Source organism: Neomonachus schauinslandi, chromosome 11, assembly GCF_002201575.2.
Source record: "Neomonachus schauinslandi chromosome 11, ASM220157v2, whole genome shotgun sequence".
In the NCBI taxonomy this organism is placed as follows: domain Eukaryota; kingdom Metazoa; phylum Chordata; class Mammalia; order Carnivora; family Phocidae; genus Neomonachus; species Neomonachus schauinslandi.
The window spans coordinates 95,694,231-95,712,646 of NC_058413.1; the positions used below are offsets into that span (position 1 = coordinate 95,694,231).

General features: G+C 59.7%; 3 protein-coding genes across 4 annotated transcripts; 2 read left to right on the forward strand and 1 right to left on the reverse strand.

The window, feature by feature from the left end:
- Positions 1-6,203: 6,203 nt before the first annotated feature.
- LOC110586172 (membrane frizzled-related protein) lies at positions 6,204-11,248 on the forward strand. The gene is made up of 13 exons (XM_044919349.1): positions 6,204-6,267; positions 6,379-6,481; positions 6,586-6,699; positions 6,820-6,996; positions 7,130-7,343; positions 7,771-7,901; positions 8,029-8,154; positions 8,370-8,446; positions 8,809-8,957; positions 9,468-9,598; positions 9,745-9,876; positions 10,563-10,690; positions 10,781-11,248. The coding sequence occupies exons 1-13, from the start codon at positions 6,214-6,216 to the stop codon at positions 11,003-11,005; spliced, it is 1,761 nt and encodes a 586-aa protein (XP_044775284.1). The 5' UTR covers positions 6,204-6,213; the 3' UTR covers positions 11,006-11,248.
- A 2-nt stretch (positions 11,249-11,250) lies between these two features.
- On the forward strand, positions 11,251-13,552 carry C1QTNF5 (C1q and TNF related 5). 2 transcript variants are annotated; one of them, XM_021696348.1, is made up of 3 exons: positions 11,251-11,788; positions 12,138-12,394; positions 12,716-13,552. In XM_021696348.1, exons 1-3 carry the CDS (start codon positions 11,601-11,603, stop codon positions 13,231-13,233), a joined length of 963 nt encoding a protein of 320 aa, XP_021552023.1. In that variant the 5' UTR covers positions 11,251-11,600; the 3' UTR covers positions 13,234-13,552. The 2 variants fall into 2 exon arrangements, with proteins under 2 accessions (XP_021552023.1, XP_021552024.1); XM_021696349.1 differs by having other exon boundaries at positions 11,731-11,847.
- A 1,640-nt stretch (positions 13,553-15,192) lies between these two features.
- RNF26 (ring finger protein 26) lies at positions 15,193-18,031 on the reverse strand. The gene has a single exon (XM_021696311.1). The coding sequence runs from the start codon at positions 17,457-17,459 to the stop codon at positions 16,155-16,157; it is 1,305 nt and encodes a 434-aa protein (XP_021551986.1). The 5' UTR covers positions 17,460-18,031; the 3' UTR covers positions 15,193-16,154.
- Between the last annotated feature and the right edge of the window lie 385 nt (positions 18,032-18,416).

Here is an 18,416-nt window from a genome sequence, read left to right on the forward strand (position 1 = left end):
ATCCTGGTCCACTTGCTGCCCTTCCAGCCCCCAGTTCCTCCCGAGAAGACAGCGCCCTCTGGAGCCTGCTGGGAGGATCGCTGCCTGGAAGCACCGGCGCCGAACCCGGCACCTGTCTTCACCTGGACCCGCTCACCAGTCCAGAAGCAAGAGAAACGCCCATGAGCCAAGAGCCCTCTTAACGCTGCTAACTCCAGGGGGACAGACAAGGGGACGGCTCTGAAAAAAGCTGATTTGGGTTTTTAGAAACCCAACTTTTTTTTTTTTTTTTAATTACCATAACTAAAGTTTTCAGACTGGAGATGCTCTCCTTCACACCTCTTCACAGCTGGGACATTGTGCTGGTCGGTTTTTTTGTTTTTTTTTTCTTCAAGTACAGCTTTTCTAATGCTAGCCCCCAGTGGTGCTAGGTGGGTGTTGGCCAGGCCCCAAGCACAGCCACAGTAGACCCGGGATCTAACAAGTTTTGGGGTTTTTTTGTTTTTTGTTTTTTAATGTTTTGGATGGAATCTAGTTGCCTCCAAGAATTGTGCCTTATAGCATTTGGGGACCAGGGGGTAACTGCCCCTCCCTGAAATACCCTCAGCCTGTTCCCTTTTCCCCAGTGCCATGTTCAACCCCGCTGGGGGAGATGGGGGTCATACCCTTAGCCCCTGGCTCGGTTTGCATTGCAGTGAGGTGGAGCGGAGAGTAGGTAGAAGGAGATTTCTTCGGGTAGTGTATCAAGTTTTTCCTGCCCACTTCCTCTAAGCCGCCCCTGGTCTACTCCCCCCAGCTGTTTGAAGGATAGCACAAGCCCCTTATCCCTAGAGTTTCTCTCACCTTTAATTTATTCCCTTTTAATGTGCTTTACCTTCGTGCCCCCACCCCTTCTCAGAGCCTCCTAGACATAGGCCCTTTGGACCGAGTTTCTCAGGGATGCCCATGCCGCCCCTCAGCCCTTCTTGGCATCAGTCTTCAGTCCTACCCCAGGAGCTGGAGCCTGGGTGTTTGGGGACATCTTGCCTCAGCTGTACCATTCTTTCCCACGGGCGTGATTTTGCCCTGAGTAGTTGGACAAAACTCGGTGCTTCACAGAGAGTAAAGCTGTTCAGCACCAAGGCACAGAGCTCTGTGCATCCACACGGCTGGGCCCAGCTTGTGCCCCTTGGAGCCTGAAGCTTTCCAATGCTCCCAGAAGGAGGCATCAGAGAAAGACGCCCCAAGTTTAACTGGCCTGACCCCCTTCCCCAGGGAAGCCCTGTGAACCTGAGCCAAAGGGCTGATGTGCACTTGTTTACTGTGTAAGCAAGAGTAGAAGAATGTCTGATGTCCAGTGGAAACTTGTACAGAATAAATAATAGCTTTGAGAAGTTGGTAAGTGACGGCATCTTGATTTGGGAAGGGCCTGCCCCCAGGAAGCACTCTGAGCAGATTAGTCGCCACGTGTTTTTACTGCTTCAACTGGACCGTGAATTTCAAGTTCTCGAACATGTTGCCCACTGTTTAGTCTAAATTTTTCAACTCTACAAAACTGAACTAGCACACATTTTGAATGCTCGATTCATCTGGATTCACCAGTTAACAGGTTGCCACACTTGTCTCCAGATACTTGGGGGCAAAACACGTAGGGGTGAGGGGTCACTACCATCTCTAACTACTTCAGCATGCGTCTCCCACGTAAGCCCAACACCGTCTTCACCCGTAAGAAATGCGTAGCCAGCAGACGCTTCTTTACGTGGACTCGCGGTTCCCGTGACACTTGGGTGCCCGTACAGACCTAGGACAAGCTCCAGCAGAGGCTGGCCATAACCAGGTTTGCTCTCGGAGCAGAGGGGCTGTACCAGGACATGGAGGAATCAAGACTTGGCCCTTGATAAACAGGAGACTTCAACTTGCCCTATTAATACCTAGAAAGAGCCGCTTTGATGTTAAAGGTCTTGTTCTCCAAAGTGCTTTTTTCAAGGTTTAAACAGACTTAACCCTTTAAAGAGATTGCCTCTGTGGCACTCGGGGACTTGTCTCCTTTGGTTTTATCTTCTAGCCCTTAGTACTGTTCAGACTTCCCCTTTCTGCCACTGATTTTTATTTAAATATTTTTTAGTTTGTTCATCTGAGACAGCTAGCAAGTGAGAGCATGAGCAGCGGGGAGCGGCAGAGGGAGAGGGAGAAGCAGGTTTCCGGCGGAGCAGGGAGCCCGATGCGGGATTTGATCCCGGGACCCTGGGATCATGACCTGAGCCGAAGGCAGACGCTTAACCAACTGAGCCACCCAGGCGTCCCTCTGCCACTGATTTTAGAACTCTGGAAGCTGAAGCCTCCTCCAGTTGAACTTAGAGTATTCTATCGGGACTTTTCCTAGCTGCCTCCCTGCTCCAGACACTGGAAAATCAAGGCCTGTCTATTCCATCTTTGCTGAGATAGCAGTGCCTGCTATCAAACTCACATCATGGGATGAGACAGTGGTGGGAGCATTGCTTCTGGGCATTTCCCAGAAGTGGGGAAAACAGTGACTCAAACCCTAGGATTTCTCCCTGGCCTGCCCTGGAAGCAGCCTGACCCAGGGCAAGATTTTAAATGCAGATGATTTCCCCCCCCAAACCACAGGTCAACAGGATGGTCTTCAAAATGGAAACAGGCTTCTAGCAAAGTGGACGGGTGAGTCCCAAACCAGTGTAACTTGCCGCACCTCTCCCTCGACTAGTTTTTCACTGGATGTGGACACAGAGGTGGTTTCTGTTGTTTTCCACAGGGGAGCAGAGGACTACAGGTAATGCCGGGGCAGGGGCTCCGCTTGCTCCACCCTTGCTCCCAGCTCACCCTTCTGTACTTAACCTGTGGCGCTTTCTCATTCCCATGGCAACAGGTCCCAGCGTTACACAGATCCCAAACACAATCTGTCCCTGTGTTTCTTTATCCATCAGCTTTGCCTCCTAGCAACTGGGATTTCTGCCCCCATTCTTTGCTTGCATTCCAGCAGGCCTCCCCCTGGGGAGGAAGGGCGGCTCTCCCCCTGCAACTTCTCTTGTGTGACCTTGAGCAAGAACGTCCCTCTTTCTGGGCCTTGTGCCTCATCTGCGTTAAGGAGATTGGACCTTGAAGTTCTCAGCTCAAGTGTCTTCCTCCTAAGTCATTTCTCTAAATACATGCCTCAAAGTCCCAAGTCAGGGGGCCTTTTGTGCCTCTGGTCTGTTTTTGAGAGTTACTCTAAATTCTTTTTTAACGACCAGTGCTCAGAAAATACCTGTTCCTTTCTGCAGAGCTTTAGAGTCAGGACCATAGAGGTCACCTTGCCCACATTCTCATTTGGCCAGTGAGGACACAAGCGTTAGGGAAGGCTGGCTCAAGTCCACTGGTTTGTCAGTGGCAGAGGCAGGACAGTTCTCTTTCCATCTGAGTACTCTGAGTACTTCGCCTTTTGGGTGAATAATTGACAGCTTTTTGCAGGGTTTTCTGCAGCAAATCTTCCAACCTTGTGTCTGTTAGGAACTGAGCTGAACAGCAGGGTAGCAAGGAAACTCCCTGACTCCATCCATCCACACACACCCAAGAGCAAAACCAGCACGATCTTTCACAGACCTGGACCCGGCAGGGTCTGGGCCGAGCACCTCTGAGGGCCCCTGTCCTTCATTGTTCTAGAGGCTGAAACAAGCACCTGAGCGGGAGGCAGCAGAAAGAGACCAGCCTTTACAGTCCAAGCCAATTACTTAATCGCCCCGAGCTTCAGTTTCCCCCTCTGTAATCTGAGCATAACAATACCTACTCAGAGCTGTGTTGGGAACACACTAGGTATGCAAATGTCCATGTCCCACAAACACCCCCACATTTGCAGGACTGCGCCATCAACATTCACAGTCCCTTAGTGGGTGATGCTCAGCCAACGTTTGGTTCCCCTAGCCTCTCAGGATGCTTGTGCCTTCTTTTCTCCTCCGAGCAACATATGATGAAGGCTCAGGAATGCAAAGTATAGTGCTGCCCAAACCAGAGTTAGTGAAGTAGAGCCACAGAAGGGACAATCCAATCCAAGGGATGAGCATTTCTGATTGCCTGATATTTAGCTTGGCCTGCCTCTTAGAGATCACGGAAGGTGGTCTGGAAAGGAGCTGCAGTCTTCCAGGCTCCTAGAGACTAGGGGACATCCAGAAACCAGGGGATGAGGGTCAAGGCTAGGGGTGGCAGTGAACAAGGACAGGAGGAGGAGGACGACTGACAGATTTGGGTGGGGAAGAAGAGTTAGACCCTAATGCACACCTCCTGCGCCGGCCCTGGGAACAAGGAAAAAGAAGGCATTCTCGATGAGAGGACAAGCCTGGGCACTTGTCTTTAGCAGGAAGGACACGCATGTTCCAGGGCCAGTGAAGAGGCTGGTCTGGCTGGAGTGGAAGTTTGAGCTAGAGAACTAGCAGGAGAGAAACCTGAGGAGCCGGGAGTCCCAGAATGTTCTAGCCAAGCTCAGGCTGGCCTCGCCCTTCCTGGTGACAGAAGAGCCAGAGAGTCAAGGAGAGAGAAGGCTGTGTGGGGTCAGCATGGGGGAGTTAGAGGGAGCCATGCCGAAGCCCAAGAGAGCTAGACACCGCTGGAGCGCCCTAGTTCCCCTTGCCCAGAGGATGGCCACGGACAACAGCAAGGCCAGAGAGAAGCTTCCAGCACAGCCTCTGGAAAACTGCTCTGTGCTCACAAATGAAAAGGCAAATAATGTTTTAGTGTCATTATGGAAATACTTTTGACCTCTCAAACCCTCTAAAAGCAGTCCCCATCCAAGGGTCTGGGGAAAAAGTCTTGCCCCCCATATACAAGCAGCCCAGGGCTCCCCAGGGGATGAATGGAGAAGAACCAGGGGGTGAAGGGTCTCCCCTGAGTATGAGGACAGTTGCGTGAGGACCACAGAATCTATCTCCTTTGTTTCTTGTCTCCTCTCTGGGTTCCTTACTTTGTCCCCCGCTCTTGCCAACAGGCCTCGGCCCCAGTGGAGGTTGAAAGAGGTGTGTCCTGCCAAGCACACACTTTGGATTTCCCTAGCCCTAGATTCCACTCTTGGCTCTGTATCGCACCAGCTGTGTGACCCTGGGGAAGCCTCGGTGCTGTCATTTGTGAGATGGTTATGCTCCCTCGTAGCGTGACCCAGGGAGCTAAACGACACGTAAGGCCTCTTGCCCAGGGCCTACTACGTAATGTTCTGCAAATGGTGGCCACGAAGATGATGCTGCCTCCCTCGTCCTGCCCTGCCTGACTCGGCCCGAGCATGGCTAACACAAGACAGGTTAACAAGCCCTTTGCTTTCTCCCTGAGGACAGCTGGACCAGGCCGGATTTTTCCAAGAGACTGTCGTCACGGAGGAAGAGGTATGAAGTGGTCTAGTTTGCAGAGTGTGGGTTTTCTATCCTGTGGCAGATGGTACCAACTGCCAGGCTCCGCAGCCCAGCGGAGGGCCTGCCCAGGCCGACCCTGTCCAAGGACTCGGCCCCTCTTCCTCCTTCTGCTCTGCCCTTCCTCTGCAGGCCGGTAGGCCCCGGGCAGAGACAGCCCGCCCCTCCCGCTCCCCTAGTCACACCAGCGCAGACAGAAGCAGCGCGTACGTACCATGTGCTTCCTGGACTGGCTTAGCTCCGGGTCCTGGCCACACAGGTGCTCTCACAGGGGCCTCACAAAGACCCGGGCTTGGCTAACGCCCCAGGCCCCAGATAGGAGAACAGCTGCTTTTGTCCAGACCCTTCAGGGCTCCTAGGCCTAAAGCTGCCAAACCCTCACGCGCAACTTCCAAGGCCTTGGACATGCCTGCCATGGTCCTCCTTCCCTCCCAGCCCCCCTCGGGGACTCACTCAGTACTTGGGGTGAGGTGCGGAAAGGGGGTGTCCAGCTCCCCTGGTCACACACACACACACCCCACGAGTGCCTAGTTTCCTCTGCGGGGTGTTCTCAACCATGGCCTGTGCCTTTAAGGACTGCTGCCCTGAGCCAAGCCCTTGACCTTAGCATCCTCAGCTGAGTTGGATTAAGGGACCATTTCATGCCTTTGCGAATTCCTTCTGGCTGCCTCCTTCCCCAGCACAGGGAGCAGCCAGTAGCCTGGACCAGTCGGCCAAGGGCAGTCTGAGAGTCGGTCTAGTCTGGCAACCCCTTCTCAAAGGGGACAGAGGCTACCCCTTTGATAGGCAGTTTGGGATCAGGGAGTGGGCCCTTGGCGGTCTTGGGCGACCACAAGGACTCCCAGAAAGCCATGCAGAGCCTCGAGCCATGAAGGAACGCTCAGATACCATCCTGTGCGTGGAGGTGACAGAACTGAGCAAGGTAAGGGTCACAGAGGACCGCTCTCCCTGCCTAGAGCCGGCCGTGCCCGGGGCACATGCGAGCCAGACAGCGTGGCCGCTGGCCCTCAGCCCCCCAGTCTTTCCCTTTCAGACTGAGTTCTGCAATCCTGCCTTTGAGCCTGAATCGGGGTCACCGTGCCCTCCAGCGGCTTCTCGGGAGGACGCCGGCCGCAGCATCCCGGCTCCCTGGCACGGTAACCGTCTCAGGGAGTGGCCCGCGTTGGGGGCCGGGGTGGGGGGGACAGAGAGGCCCCCGAGCGAGAACAGAGCTCTCACCAGCCCGCCCGCCCACCTGCAGGTCGGCGCCCCCGAGGGCTGCAGCCCGACTGCCGCTTCTCCTGGCTGTGCGTCCTTCTGCTGGCCGGTGTGTTGGTCCTGCTGCTCGGGCTTCTGGCGGCCATCATTCTAGCCCGTGAGCAACTGGCCCACTTGGGAGAAGGGCTTCTGAATGACATACCATGAGCCATTGCATCCATCACCTCTGGGGAACCGACTCCTCTGAATCCCACTCCCCCATCTTCTCCCCCTCCAGAGTTGCCGGCTACACCCCTGTCTGGGGCCTCCTATCAGCCACTGCCTGCCCAAGGCCTGACCCCCAGCGGGACCACCACCCCCACCACCCCCTCCACCACCACCACCACCTCTCCGGCATCTGGGAACCCAAAAGGACAGCTGGAGGAGGCAGGCATGAGCCCCTCACCCCAGCCCAGTGAGTACCCAGGGCAGATCTTCCTGGAGAAGAGCCCAAGATGGCGGCGGGGAGGGGGAGCAGGAAGGGGAGCCTTGGAAATAAAAGGGTCTCTCTCCTTTTGACCTCGGAACTCTAACCTTCATCTCTGCAGCCTGTGGGGGCCTCCTTCCTGGCCCAAGGGGCTTCTTCAGCAGCCCCAACTACCCAGACCCTTACCCACCCAATGCCCACTGCGTGTGGCACATCCAGGTGGCCGCAGACCATGCAATACAGCTCAAGATCGAAGCGCTCAGCATGGAGAGCGTGGCCTCCTGTCTTTTCGATCGCTTGGAAATCTCCCCTGAGCCTGAAGGCCCCCTCCTCAGGTGGGTCCCCTGCCCCCAGGAGATCTCACCTCTGCCCTGCACCACTGTCTAGAGGACAGAACCGGGGAGCAGCAGTGGGAAAGGCTGGGCTGTGAAGAAACTGAGAAACCTGACCTCAGGGGCCCAGCTCTGCCACCAGCCTGCTGTGTGACCTTGGGAAGGTCACCGCCCCTCTCTGTCAGATGGAGCCCCCACCTCTGTTGCCCAAGAAGAAATGCCCACAAGGACGGATGGTTGGTCAGACGGACGGATGGACAGACGTGCCAGTCAGGAAAGTCAGAGCTCCCTGGGAAATGAAAGGACCCTTTTTGACCCCATCCTCCCCAGGTCAGGGCTTGAGGCAAGAGGACCGCAGGGCCCGGGCAGCCTCCACTCCAGCTGGCCCTGAGCTCTGAGCCTCCATCACCCCCAACCTGGCCCCTTGCAGAGTGTGTGGGAGGGCGCCTCCCCCCACACTCAACACCAACGCCAGCCGCCTCCGGGTGGCATTCGTCTCTGACAGCAGCGTGCAAGGATTTGGTTTCCACGCCTGGTACCAGGCTGTGACCCCCGGGAACGGTGAGTGTCTTCCCACCCCGCCTCTGGCTGCCTCCCAAGCGTCCACTTCCTTCCCCTCCAGACACCCCCGCCCCCGAGAAAGGGGTGGAGCCTCCGGGAGGCTCTGAATCCGGTCGCCCCTCCCCAGGGAGCTGTGCTCACGCCGAGTTCCCCTGCGACCAGCTCGTCTGCCTGCTGCCTGACTCAGTGTGCGATGGCTTTGCTGACTGTGCTGATGGCAGCGACGAGACCAGCTGCAGTGCCAAGTTCCTGGGTGCAGGCCCTGCCGGGCACAGCGCAGGTACTGTCTTCGGGCTCCCGACCCGGGTCCGGCCAGGGCTCCCCAGCTCTGGCCCAGCCCCAAACTTGCCCGGATATTCTCCTGGCCCAGAACTTGCTTCCTCATGGGCCTGGCCCAAACTCTCCCCTGCAGTCCGGGGCGAAGGCACAGACCCTGGCAAACTCCTGGGCTCCTCCTCCTCTCTGCAGGGTGCGGGGGGAATCTGACTGGGCTCCAGGGCACTTTCTCTGCCCCCAGCGACCCGCAGAGGTACCCTCACCACCAGGTAAGCCGGGGCGCCACGGGGAGGGCAGTGGGGCACGTGCGGACACACACCTGCACACCCGGGTTAGTGTGACCAGGAACCGCGTGGGAGATGCCGCCTGGTTCTTGGGAAGGTCAGAGCTCCAACAGGCAGTGAGGGAACAGCATTGAGTGCTTACCCGAGGTTCCCGTGCTGGGTAAACTTCTGAGAGCAGACAAGTTCAAAGGCCCTTCCACCACCGATGCGGACAGCTCAGTGGGCCGCCCGCACCCACACCGTGCCCGGCCTGCAGCAGGGATAAAGCCCTTCTGGAGCCCTGCCTGGATGCGCAGAGCGGGACAGGAGAAGGAACCCTGACCAACTCCACCCGTGCCCTCCCCCAGCTCTGCACCTGGCACATCTCGGTGCCTGCAGGACACGGCCTAGAACTGCGGTTCCACAACTTCAGCCTGGAAGCTCAGGACGAGTGCAGGCTGGACTATGTGGCGGTGTATGAGACCAGCGACGCAGGGGCCCTTGGCCTCCTGGGCAGGTAGCCGCCGAGCAGGAGCCCCGGAGAAACTCCATCCTCCGTGGTCTGACGGTCAAGGCCTCCTGCAGATTCACCCTGCCCTCTCCCTGGCTTCCAGTTCCTTCTGCTCTAAGCCAGGGGTCTCTTCACCGTCACCCTAGGAAGAGGCTTGTCCTTCCTCAGCCCAAAGCCTTTGTTCAGCATTGCCCCTGTGCAGAAGGCCATTTCCCTGTACCCTCCCTGCCTGGTTCTCCTGCCCCGTGGGGCCCACTCCTACTTCCCCTCAAACCCTCACTGGTGTTTCCCATCTCCGACTGGCTCAAGTTCAAGCAGTTTGCTTAATTCTTTGCCTACTGAATATGTGTGTCTTCCTCCCAGGCCCTAAGTGCCATGAGTCAGCGGCCATGTGTCCCACCCACTCTGGCACGGCCCAGAACACCAGCTCAGAGGGAGGCCTGCGGGAACACCCCCGGGCGGGGGTGGGGGGAGGCCAAGGGCCCCCTGCCCAGGTCTGCTCTCTGCCTCCCGCAGGTTCTGTGGAGCAGAGCCACCACCTCGCCTCATCTCCTCGCACCAGCAGCTGGTGGTGCTCTTTAGGACAGACCGTGGCTTCAGCACCGGGGGCTTCTCTGCCACCTACCGGGCCCTCAATGCCACAGAGAGTAGGTGGCCCTGGGTGAGCGGGTGTGGCTGTGGAGGCGCCTCCAGGAGGACGAGGAAGGGCTCTGGACCCCGCTCAGGGCACCGCAAAGGCAGTGTGGGGGCACAGGCCTGCCCCAGGGCACCGCCATGCCCCCTATGCCTACAGATCCCTGTGGGCCCGGAGAGTTCTCCTGCCGTGATGGAGGGTGTAAGAGCGTGCAGTGGACGTGTGACACGTGGAGTCGCTGCCTGGACAGCGGTGATGACAGCTGCAGCAGCCCCTTGCTCCCACCCCCAGGTGAGAAGCCCGCCCCACAGCACTGGGCGGGGAGGGAGGCTGGAGCAGGCTGGGGCCCATTCATAGAAACCCCACTGGCACACTTCGTAACAGCCCACGCCTGTCCTCCCCGATGGGGGGACTCTGCAGAGTCCGGGAGGGATTCTCACCCGGTGGTGACAATGGTACTTAACGTCACCCCCAAGGCAAGTGGGAATCTGGGAGTTGATGGTTGGGGCTTCAAGAACCAGCCCAGCCTTGTCACACAGAGAGCCCCTCTACACAGCCCACCTCGGAGAAGAAGGTGAGGGGCACCCGGCTGGCTCAGTCCATAGAGCATGCGACTCTTGATCTTGGGGTCGTGAGTTCAAGCCCATGTTGGGTGTGGAGCCTACTTAAAAAAAAAAAAGAAGATGACGATGAGAGTGAGAGCAGGGGCTTTCCTTCCAGATGCCCAGCGGGCCCTGCCAATGTCAGTGCCCCATGCCCCCGAGATCAGAGAGACACCTGCATCATGCCCAGGGCTGGTGAAGGATGTTTGGGCAGGCTCTTGTGGATAATGGGCTCCTGTGATGTGTGCAAAGCATCTCCCCATGTTATCTCCTTTGACTCCCACAACAACCCCCAAATGACCCAGAGAGAGCGGTTGCGTGACTTGCCCCAGGTCACCAGCCCGTGTACCCCCCCAGTAATTCTCCCCCTTACAGAGCTGGCTTGCGAGCCCGTCCAGGTGGAGATGTGCGTCGGTCTGAGCTACAACGCCACGGCCTTCCCAAACGTCTGGGTGGGCATAGCCACCCAGGAGGAGGTGATGGAGATCCTCAGAGGTTACAAGGTGCTCTAGGCAGAGATTAGGAGGGACCCACAGGAAGTGGAGGGAGCCTCGGGAATGGGGTGCCTGAGGGCTGATCTCCTCCTTCCACAGAGCCTGACAAGTCTGCCCTGCTACCAGAGTTTCCGGAGGCTCCTCTGCGGGCTGCTTGTGCCCCACTGCACCCCCATAGGCAGTGTCCTTCCCCCCTGCCGCTCTGTCTGCCAGGAGGCTGAGCACCAGTGCCAGTCTGGCCTGGCTCTACTGGGTACCCCCTGGCCTTTCAACTGCAACAGGCTACCTGAGGCGGCTGGCCTGGAGGCTTGTGCCCAGCCCTGACCCTGAGGCAGGCCCGTGCCCCTCTGCCTGCCCATCCTCCTTTGCCGATCAGGGCGGGCAGGCAGGGGACAAAGGAAGGAGGACCAGCATGGGACTCTGCCCATCCTGTCTGGAGCCTCCCAGGGAAGGAAAGAGAAGTCCTCGGCAGGACTAATGGAAGCTTCCCTGTCCCTTTACTTGCCCGAACTCCACACGGTGCCATTGCCCGTGAGGACTGCTTCCCACCCAAGCCTCTGACCCCAATTTCCAGTCTCCTGCCTTCCCCTCTGGGGAGACCTACTTTTTCAGGTTCTCCACCACCTGCCTTCTGACTCTTTCACTTATTCAACAAAAATGTATTGAGTGCCTAGTAATGTGGCAGGCGCTGTTCTGAGGCCTGGGGTCCAGTTGTCCAACTGCCTCTAGAACTCTCGCCCTCCGTTCTCAGCTTCTATTTCCCTTGGACTCGTCTTGTCCTTGGTCTGTGTCAGGGCACCATCTCTCCTTCCCGGCTCCTTGGAGCAGTGGGTTCCCCGAGTGTCTGCCTCGCACAGCTCTGCCTCGCTGTGCCCAGCTAAGACTCCCTCCCCCTCCTTTCTCCCCCAAACCTTGGCCCATGGCCGGGCGACACCACGAGTTATTTCCCTGCTATTTCCCGGCCGGGAGCTCTTGGCCCCTGAACAACTGGTTTCCTCTTGGAGTCTGGGAGGAGCAGACCGGAGCCGGCAGGGAGTGCACCCGAACCAGGGGGACGCCGAGGGCAGGGGACGCCTGGCAGGGGAGACGCGCAGGGGCGGGGCAGAGGTCAGCTGGAGGGTCTGGAGTAGCGAGCGCCCCACGGAGGCCCCGGGAGACGGGAGGGGGTGAGTGTGGCGGAGCGTGGGAGGGAGGTGGGAGCGGGAGGGGCTGGGGGAAAGTTGGAGCCGGCGGGGCCCTGGGTGGGGTGGGGGCCAGCCTCTCCCGTCCCCCGCCACTCCCCGGCGCCTGCCGGGTCCCTGGCTCTGGGGGCGCCCCCCCTTCGTCCCCCCCCCCCGCAGCCGCTCAGTCTCAGGCCCGTGGCAGTGGGGTGGGGACCCACCCGGCCGCGCCGGGGCGGGGAGCGAGGCCGGTGCCGGGATTCTGGGTCCCGACTCCCGTCCCGCCTGGCCCGCAGACTGCGAGAGGACCCGGGCTGCCGGAGCCCCCGTGCCAGCGCCATGAGACCGCTCGTCGCCCTGCTGCTCCTGGGCCTGGCGGCCGGCTCGCCCCCGCTGGACGACAACAAGATCCCCAGCCTGTGCCCGGGGCACCCCGGCCTTCCCGGCACGCCGGGCCACCACGGCAGCCAGGGCCTGCCCGGCCGCGACGGCCGCGACGGCCGCGACGGCGCGCCCGGGGTTCCGGGAGAGAAAGGCGAGGGCGGGAGTCCGGGTAAGAAGGCGGCGGGGTCGCCGTCCACGGGGCCGTCCGCGCCGGCCGGGCCGAGGGCCGGGGCTCGGGGTCCCGCCAGGGGGCGCCGCCGGGCTCCGGGAGCGGGGCGCTGGGAGGGTGACGCAGCGCGCGGCGGCCGCGGCTCCGGGGACCGTCTACTGCGGGCGGCGGGGCCCGGGGGGGGGGCGAGCGGCAGGGCGGCCCTCGCCCAGGAAGCGGCGGCCGGGAGCCCCAGACAGGGTGGGGAGGGTGCTGAGCGGCGCCCCCGGCCGCCGCCGCCACTCTGGCCCTAACCGCGCCCCGCGCCCCGCACCCCCGCAGGGCTGCCGGGGCCCCGGGGGGAGCCCGGGCCACGAGGAGAGACGGGACCCGTGGGAGCCACCGGGCCTGCAGGCGAGTGCTCGGTGCCTCCGCGCTCCGCCTTCAGCGCCAAGCGCTCCGAGAGCCGAGTGCCTCCGCCGTCCGACGCGCCCCTACCCTTCGACCGCGTGCTGGTGAACGAGCAGGGACATTACGACGCCACCACCGGCAAGTTCACCTGCCAGGTGCCGGGGGTCTACTACTTCGCGGTCCACGCCACCGTCTACCGGGCTAGCCTGCAGTTCGATCTGGTCAAGAATGGCGAGTCCATCGCCTCTTTCTTCCAGTTTTTTGGGGGGTGGCCCAAACCAGCCTCGCTCTCGGGGGGCGCCATGGTGAGGCTGGAGCCAGAGGACCAGGTGTGGGTGCAGGTGGGCGTGGGCGATTACATTGGCATCTATGCCAGCATCAAGACAGATAGCACCTTCTCGGGATTTCTGGTGTATTCTGACTGGCACAACTCCCCTGTCTTTGCTTGATGCCCACTGGAAAGTGAGCAGTGTGACACTCACAGCCACATCGTCCCGGGAGGGCTGGCCCCCCCCCTTGGGATGTTGTGAACGACTCCAGTCCTGCTGCTGGCAGAGAATGGGGACAGAGGCTGTCTGAGATCAGGGCTGGCAGTGAGGGGCAGTGGCTGGATTTCTGCCCAAAACCAAAGGAGCGCTCTGTGCTGGCAGGTGTGGGTCCCCCAGTTGCTCTGGCCCAGGATCCCAGAGGTGGGGTGCCCTCTTCCTGGTGTTCTGCTTCTCTGGGTCCTCCCTTGTCCCTCCTATTCCTGGGCCCTTTTCTCAGAGATTATTCAATTAAAAAAAAAAAAAAAGTCCTACTGGCTCAGTTCAGCCTTTCTTCTTTAGTGGTGGGGATGCCCTGATGGTGCGGATGGGGGAGGGGAGAGGGAACGATGGGGAAGATGGGCAGGATGGTGCTCAGGCAGAAGGAAGGGCTCTTGGGCTGGATGAGCCCTGGGGCAGGAGATCGAGGAAGCAGGCCCTGGGGAATGAGAAGCCGCTCCGTAGAGCTAGCTGTCCCCTGAGTTGTGTTGGATGTGGACAGGAGCGCTTGGCTGAGGAGGGTGCCCTTCTGGCCTGGGGCTCTGGCCACCTTTTTCTGACTCAAAGATGTCATATGAACTGGGCGGGGGCTACCTTCACCACACACACCCCTACCCTGATCCACAGTAAGGGTCCCCGGGTTTGCATCTGTGACTGCTCTGGCTGCTTGTCCAGTCTCTAGGTGACTGGAAAGCTATTTCTGTCCCCCACGCCAGGGAAGTGGTGTGTTCCGGGGTGGCTAGAGATAAGTCGTTTCTGAGCTGACCACAAGGGGGCGTCCCAACTCCAGAATGCAGCAAAGATCCTGAGAGCTTGAGCTCGCGACTGTTAGGGTAGTTAGGGGGAGGACGGGTATTGAGGTCGGCTAATGTAATTCCAGATGGGGGTGCAGGAAAAGGGGTTCCTTTGCTCCCAGCTCAGGAAGTTTATCCTCGCTCATAAAATGTTTATCCTCACATTAAACAGAGACTGGAAGGAGCCAAGCCTCCCCTTGCTCAGCTCCCTCTCTAGGGTTGGGGGGAGGGGAGAAAAGCCCTCCCCAGGCCTCCCAACTCCAAGATGGGTGTGGTGAACTCCCCCCACCGTGCTGGGCATAGCCTGGGTGGGCCGCGCCACTAAGTCTGAGGCTAGCCACAAAGCCCCTTCAAGGTTCCCCTCCTCTGACCTTCAGAAGCCAGCCCCAGCCCCACCCCCACCCCAATGACTAACAAACCAGGGCTTGCCAGACCCACAATCAGTTCAGCCTCTCAACCCCAGAGAATGTGAGGGGCCTCTTCTCAGTTTCTTTCCGACCTACCCTTCCTCCCCCCAACCCCCAACCGCCCCACAGCTTCCAGAAGGCTGCCCCTGGCATTATGCTCCTAGATTTAACATACAATTATGTGGGAACATCCCCCCTCCCTCTTGCTGGGCCTATGAGGGCAGATATGAGGGTGGGGACTGGGATCGGGTCTTGGGCTTCAGCTCCCAGCTCTGCGCCAGGAGGCCTCACGGCCCCACTCCGGCCCAAGCGACACAAAGACAAGCACCAGGCTCCTCCAGGGATCAGACGGTAGATTGGACTCCGGGCAGCAAGAACCCCAAATTCCCTCTTGGGAAGGGCAGCACTGAGAAGCTGGGAAGCTGGCTCAAGGGATGAGAACGGTCACACTCCTCTCTACTAGGGCTTCATTCTGACAAAAGTAGGAAAGATAGGGAGGGCTTTCCAAAAGCCAGGTGTATGAGGGCACAAACTGGACGGGGCGAAAGCTAATCCAGCCACACCTGGCACGGCTGTCCCCAAGGCACAGTCCTCACATCCTATCTTATCTCCTCCCCCACCAGGTCCCCCACAGACCACGGTAACTCCAGCAGGACTGAAGGACCCTGCTGCAGCATCAGTTACCCTGACCAACTGCTCAGCCCTGTAAGGATGCACACCGAGGCTGTCAGAGCTGTCAACAGAAATTTATTCACCAGAAACTGGGCCAGAGAGACCCATCAGGGAGCTGCCTACTCCTAGGCTGGCCCCTTCCGTATTTGGACCCTAGTGAAATGTGCACAGTCTGCCCTCCCCAGTGCCAGGGAGAGACAAACAGAAGGGAAATGCCACTGTTCTCTGTGATGTGGGGAGTGAAAGGGGTAGGAGTAGAAATCTGGTTATCCCTCCTGAGGCTCCCAGTGGAGCTGGGGTGCCAGAGGGTAATATGGTCCCGAAGCCAGGTGCAGACACCCACCCCGCAAAGGGGTAAACTCTTGATCCTCGCTGTTGGATCAGGTTGGGAGGAAGCCTCAGAAGATCAAGACAGGCAGAAGGGGTAACTCGAAGGGCACCTGAGAGCTACTATCCCCAAGGCCTACCAGCGCACAGGTGCTCTGGCTGAAAGCAAAGGTTCAAGTTCGTTCCAAGGCCCTTGAGTTACCAAAACATCCGAACGACAGTGATGTGTGGTGGCTGCAGAAGCTGGGGAGGAAACGGGGAGGGGCCGGGGAGAGGACCTGCAAGTCCCCAACAGAAAAACCAGAAGGAGAGGGGGAGCCCCAGAGGTTGGCATCTGGATGGGCCCTGGCAAGCTGGAGGGGAGTCCACAGCAGTCTCAGGGCCTTGCATAGTGACACACTCACCACCTCTGCCATCACACAGGGACGCACTGGGTAAGGAAGAGCTGTTACCCAGCTCCACCCAGCTCACAGTCTTCCAGAGTTATCCTGTCTCAGCGTCCCGACGTACGGCTGGGAGGCTCGGCGTGACGGCCATGGGGGCGGGAGGGGCTTCAGGCCAGGAACTGAGAGGTCAGGTGTTAAAGCTGTCCTAGCGCAGGTGGCCTCACGGAGCACGGAAGGGCGGGCAGGCGGGCAAGGAGTCTTCAGAGGTAGACGTTGAGGGTCTGCAGAATGCCCCGGCGGCAGAGCGGGCAGTTGCGGTGGTGGATGGGGTGGCGCATGAGGATTTCGGTGCAAGCCTGGCACAGACAGAGGTGCCGACAGGGCAGAAGCAGCACCGTCTTGCTCTGGTCCTGGCAGATGACACACTTCTTCCGCTCCTCTTGCTCCTTGAGCAACTTCCAGGGGTCTTGCCCAGCTACAGACTCCTCCTCATTGAGCCTCTCCCGGCCGCGGGCAGGTGTTCCTCTGGCCGTCCTGACCTCTTCCTCCTCTTCGGCCTCCGATCTGAGCCCTGCTTCGGGGAGAGTGTCCTGTCGCCAGGTCCTGGCTGAAGGCACCCTCCTAGGGCCGCCCTGAGGGGCCCCAGGAGCCCCTCCCCGGTTCGGCCAGGTGGCCAGCTGCAGGCTGCGGCTCCAGACCCGGCGCCAGGCCTCCAAGTCCAGGGCTAGGCGAGACAGCCGCACGACATCCTCTCGGAGCCGGTGGTAGGACGGCCAGGCACAGAGCTGACTGAGCGCCCGGGTGGCCAGTCTCAGGGTGAGGTCCGGGTGCAGGACGGTCACCATCACTGCCAGCACGCAAACCAGCAGCACCAGGCCGGTGACGTTGACAAGCACGAAGCTGGCCAGGAGGCGGGCAGCTGACGCTAGGAGCTCCAGTGCTAGCTGGCAGGGGGTCCAGAGAAGGATGGCCATGGCCACGGCACTGCTGGAAATGTGGGCTAGGAAGGCAGCTACAACGTCCGTCAGCCTCCACAGTGGCCCCGTCACTGCGTCCCACAGGGCCAGCATCAGGGAGAAAAGGTTCTGAGTGCCGATGAGGCAGATGTTGACCAGGCTGTTGATCACGTAGGCCACCAGGCTCATGGCAATGGCACAGATGTCACAGGCCTGGCGCAGCAAAGCATGGCCACTGGAGACCACATTGAGGACACCCCGGTGCAGTATCTCCCGGCCCCTCAGTGCCCCGTGAGAGGCCAGGTGCCCCAGGAGCTTTAAGCTCTCCAGGCCAGAGCAGCAGCTGTACAGCAAGGTACACAAGGCCTGCAAGCCCCCAAAGGTGAACCGGACCAAGGCTTCAATCAAGGCCAGCAATGAAAGCAGGACTCCGCGGCCCAAGTGCAAAAGACTAGTCAGTACCGTGTGTGGCAGGTTGTAGATGAAGGCCAGGAGCCAGGCCAGGGAAGCCAGGAGGGAGGACACCAGCAGGAAGTTGAGGTCCAACACCAAGGTCAGCAGGTCCAGCACAAGGCCCACCCCATTCACTACCATGTACACAGCCTCCATGATAGGGCTGTGGAGGTTAATCCAAAAGGAAGTCTGGCTCTAGGCTGAGGGGGGGTGTCAAGGCTGATAATATTTGGGGACGTCAGGGATTAATTTGGAAGGGAAGTGAGCAGTCTCCAAGCCAGGGAGAACCAAGAATCTGAGGAAGAACTGGGTTAGAGCGAGGTGGAGTCTCAGTGGAGGGAAAGGGGGCCAGGCGCCAGTCCAGGAGTCCCGGTTTTGAAGGCGGGCTGTCTGGGAGGGAAGAGGCCAAACATCTCTAAAGTGGAGGTGAGCCCGGGCTGGAGGAGAGAGCTCAGCTTTGGAGGCCTGGTGGTGGCGAACCACGGCCGGGCAGTGGGTCGGACCGAGAGGAGGCCGGGAACGGATGGTTTCGGGCCGGGGCCGGGGGGGGGCGGCGCAGGCTGGGCGCGGGCTCGCGGTCCAGCTACGCAGGTACCCCTGTCCCCGCCCGGCCCCCGTCCTCTGGGCTCGCGGCGCTTTGCGTCCAAAGGGGTAGTGGGAAAGGGAGTCAGCCTCAGCAAACCCCAAACGCGGCCTCTACTCCGCTGGGCGCCGCCATCTTGTGTGCGAAGGGGTGGGGCAAAAAGCGTGACAAGGAGGGCGGGACAAGGAACTCCTGCCAATCGTTGAGAAGCAACCCGAGGAAACATCGAGCACTCATTGGTCCGTTTGAACAGCGCCCAAACGTATTTACTCTCCAAGGGGAAGGGCGGGAACAGATTGAAATCCCGCCCCCTTGAGGCGGTGATTGGTCAATTGACGGACAGAAGCGGATTAAGCCTTCCTCCTAGCCCCGCCCCCAAACGGAGCAGGATTTTGGACGGGGCCAAGTACCGGTGTTGTTCTTCGTCCTGGCCACCGCCCCCACCGTCGTGAACTTTTTAGGCGAGAGTTGAAGGTTACTACCTCTGAGCTGGGCTCCGGGATTGCACCGCTACCACACCCTCCTCAGAC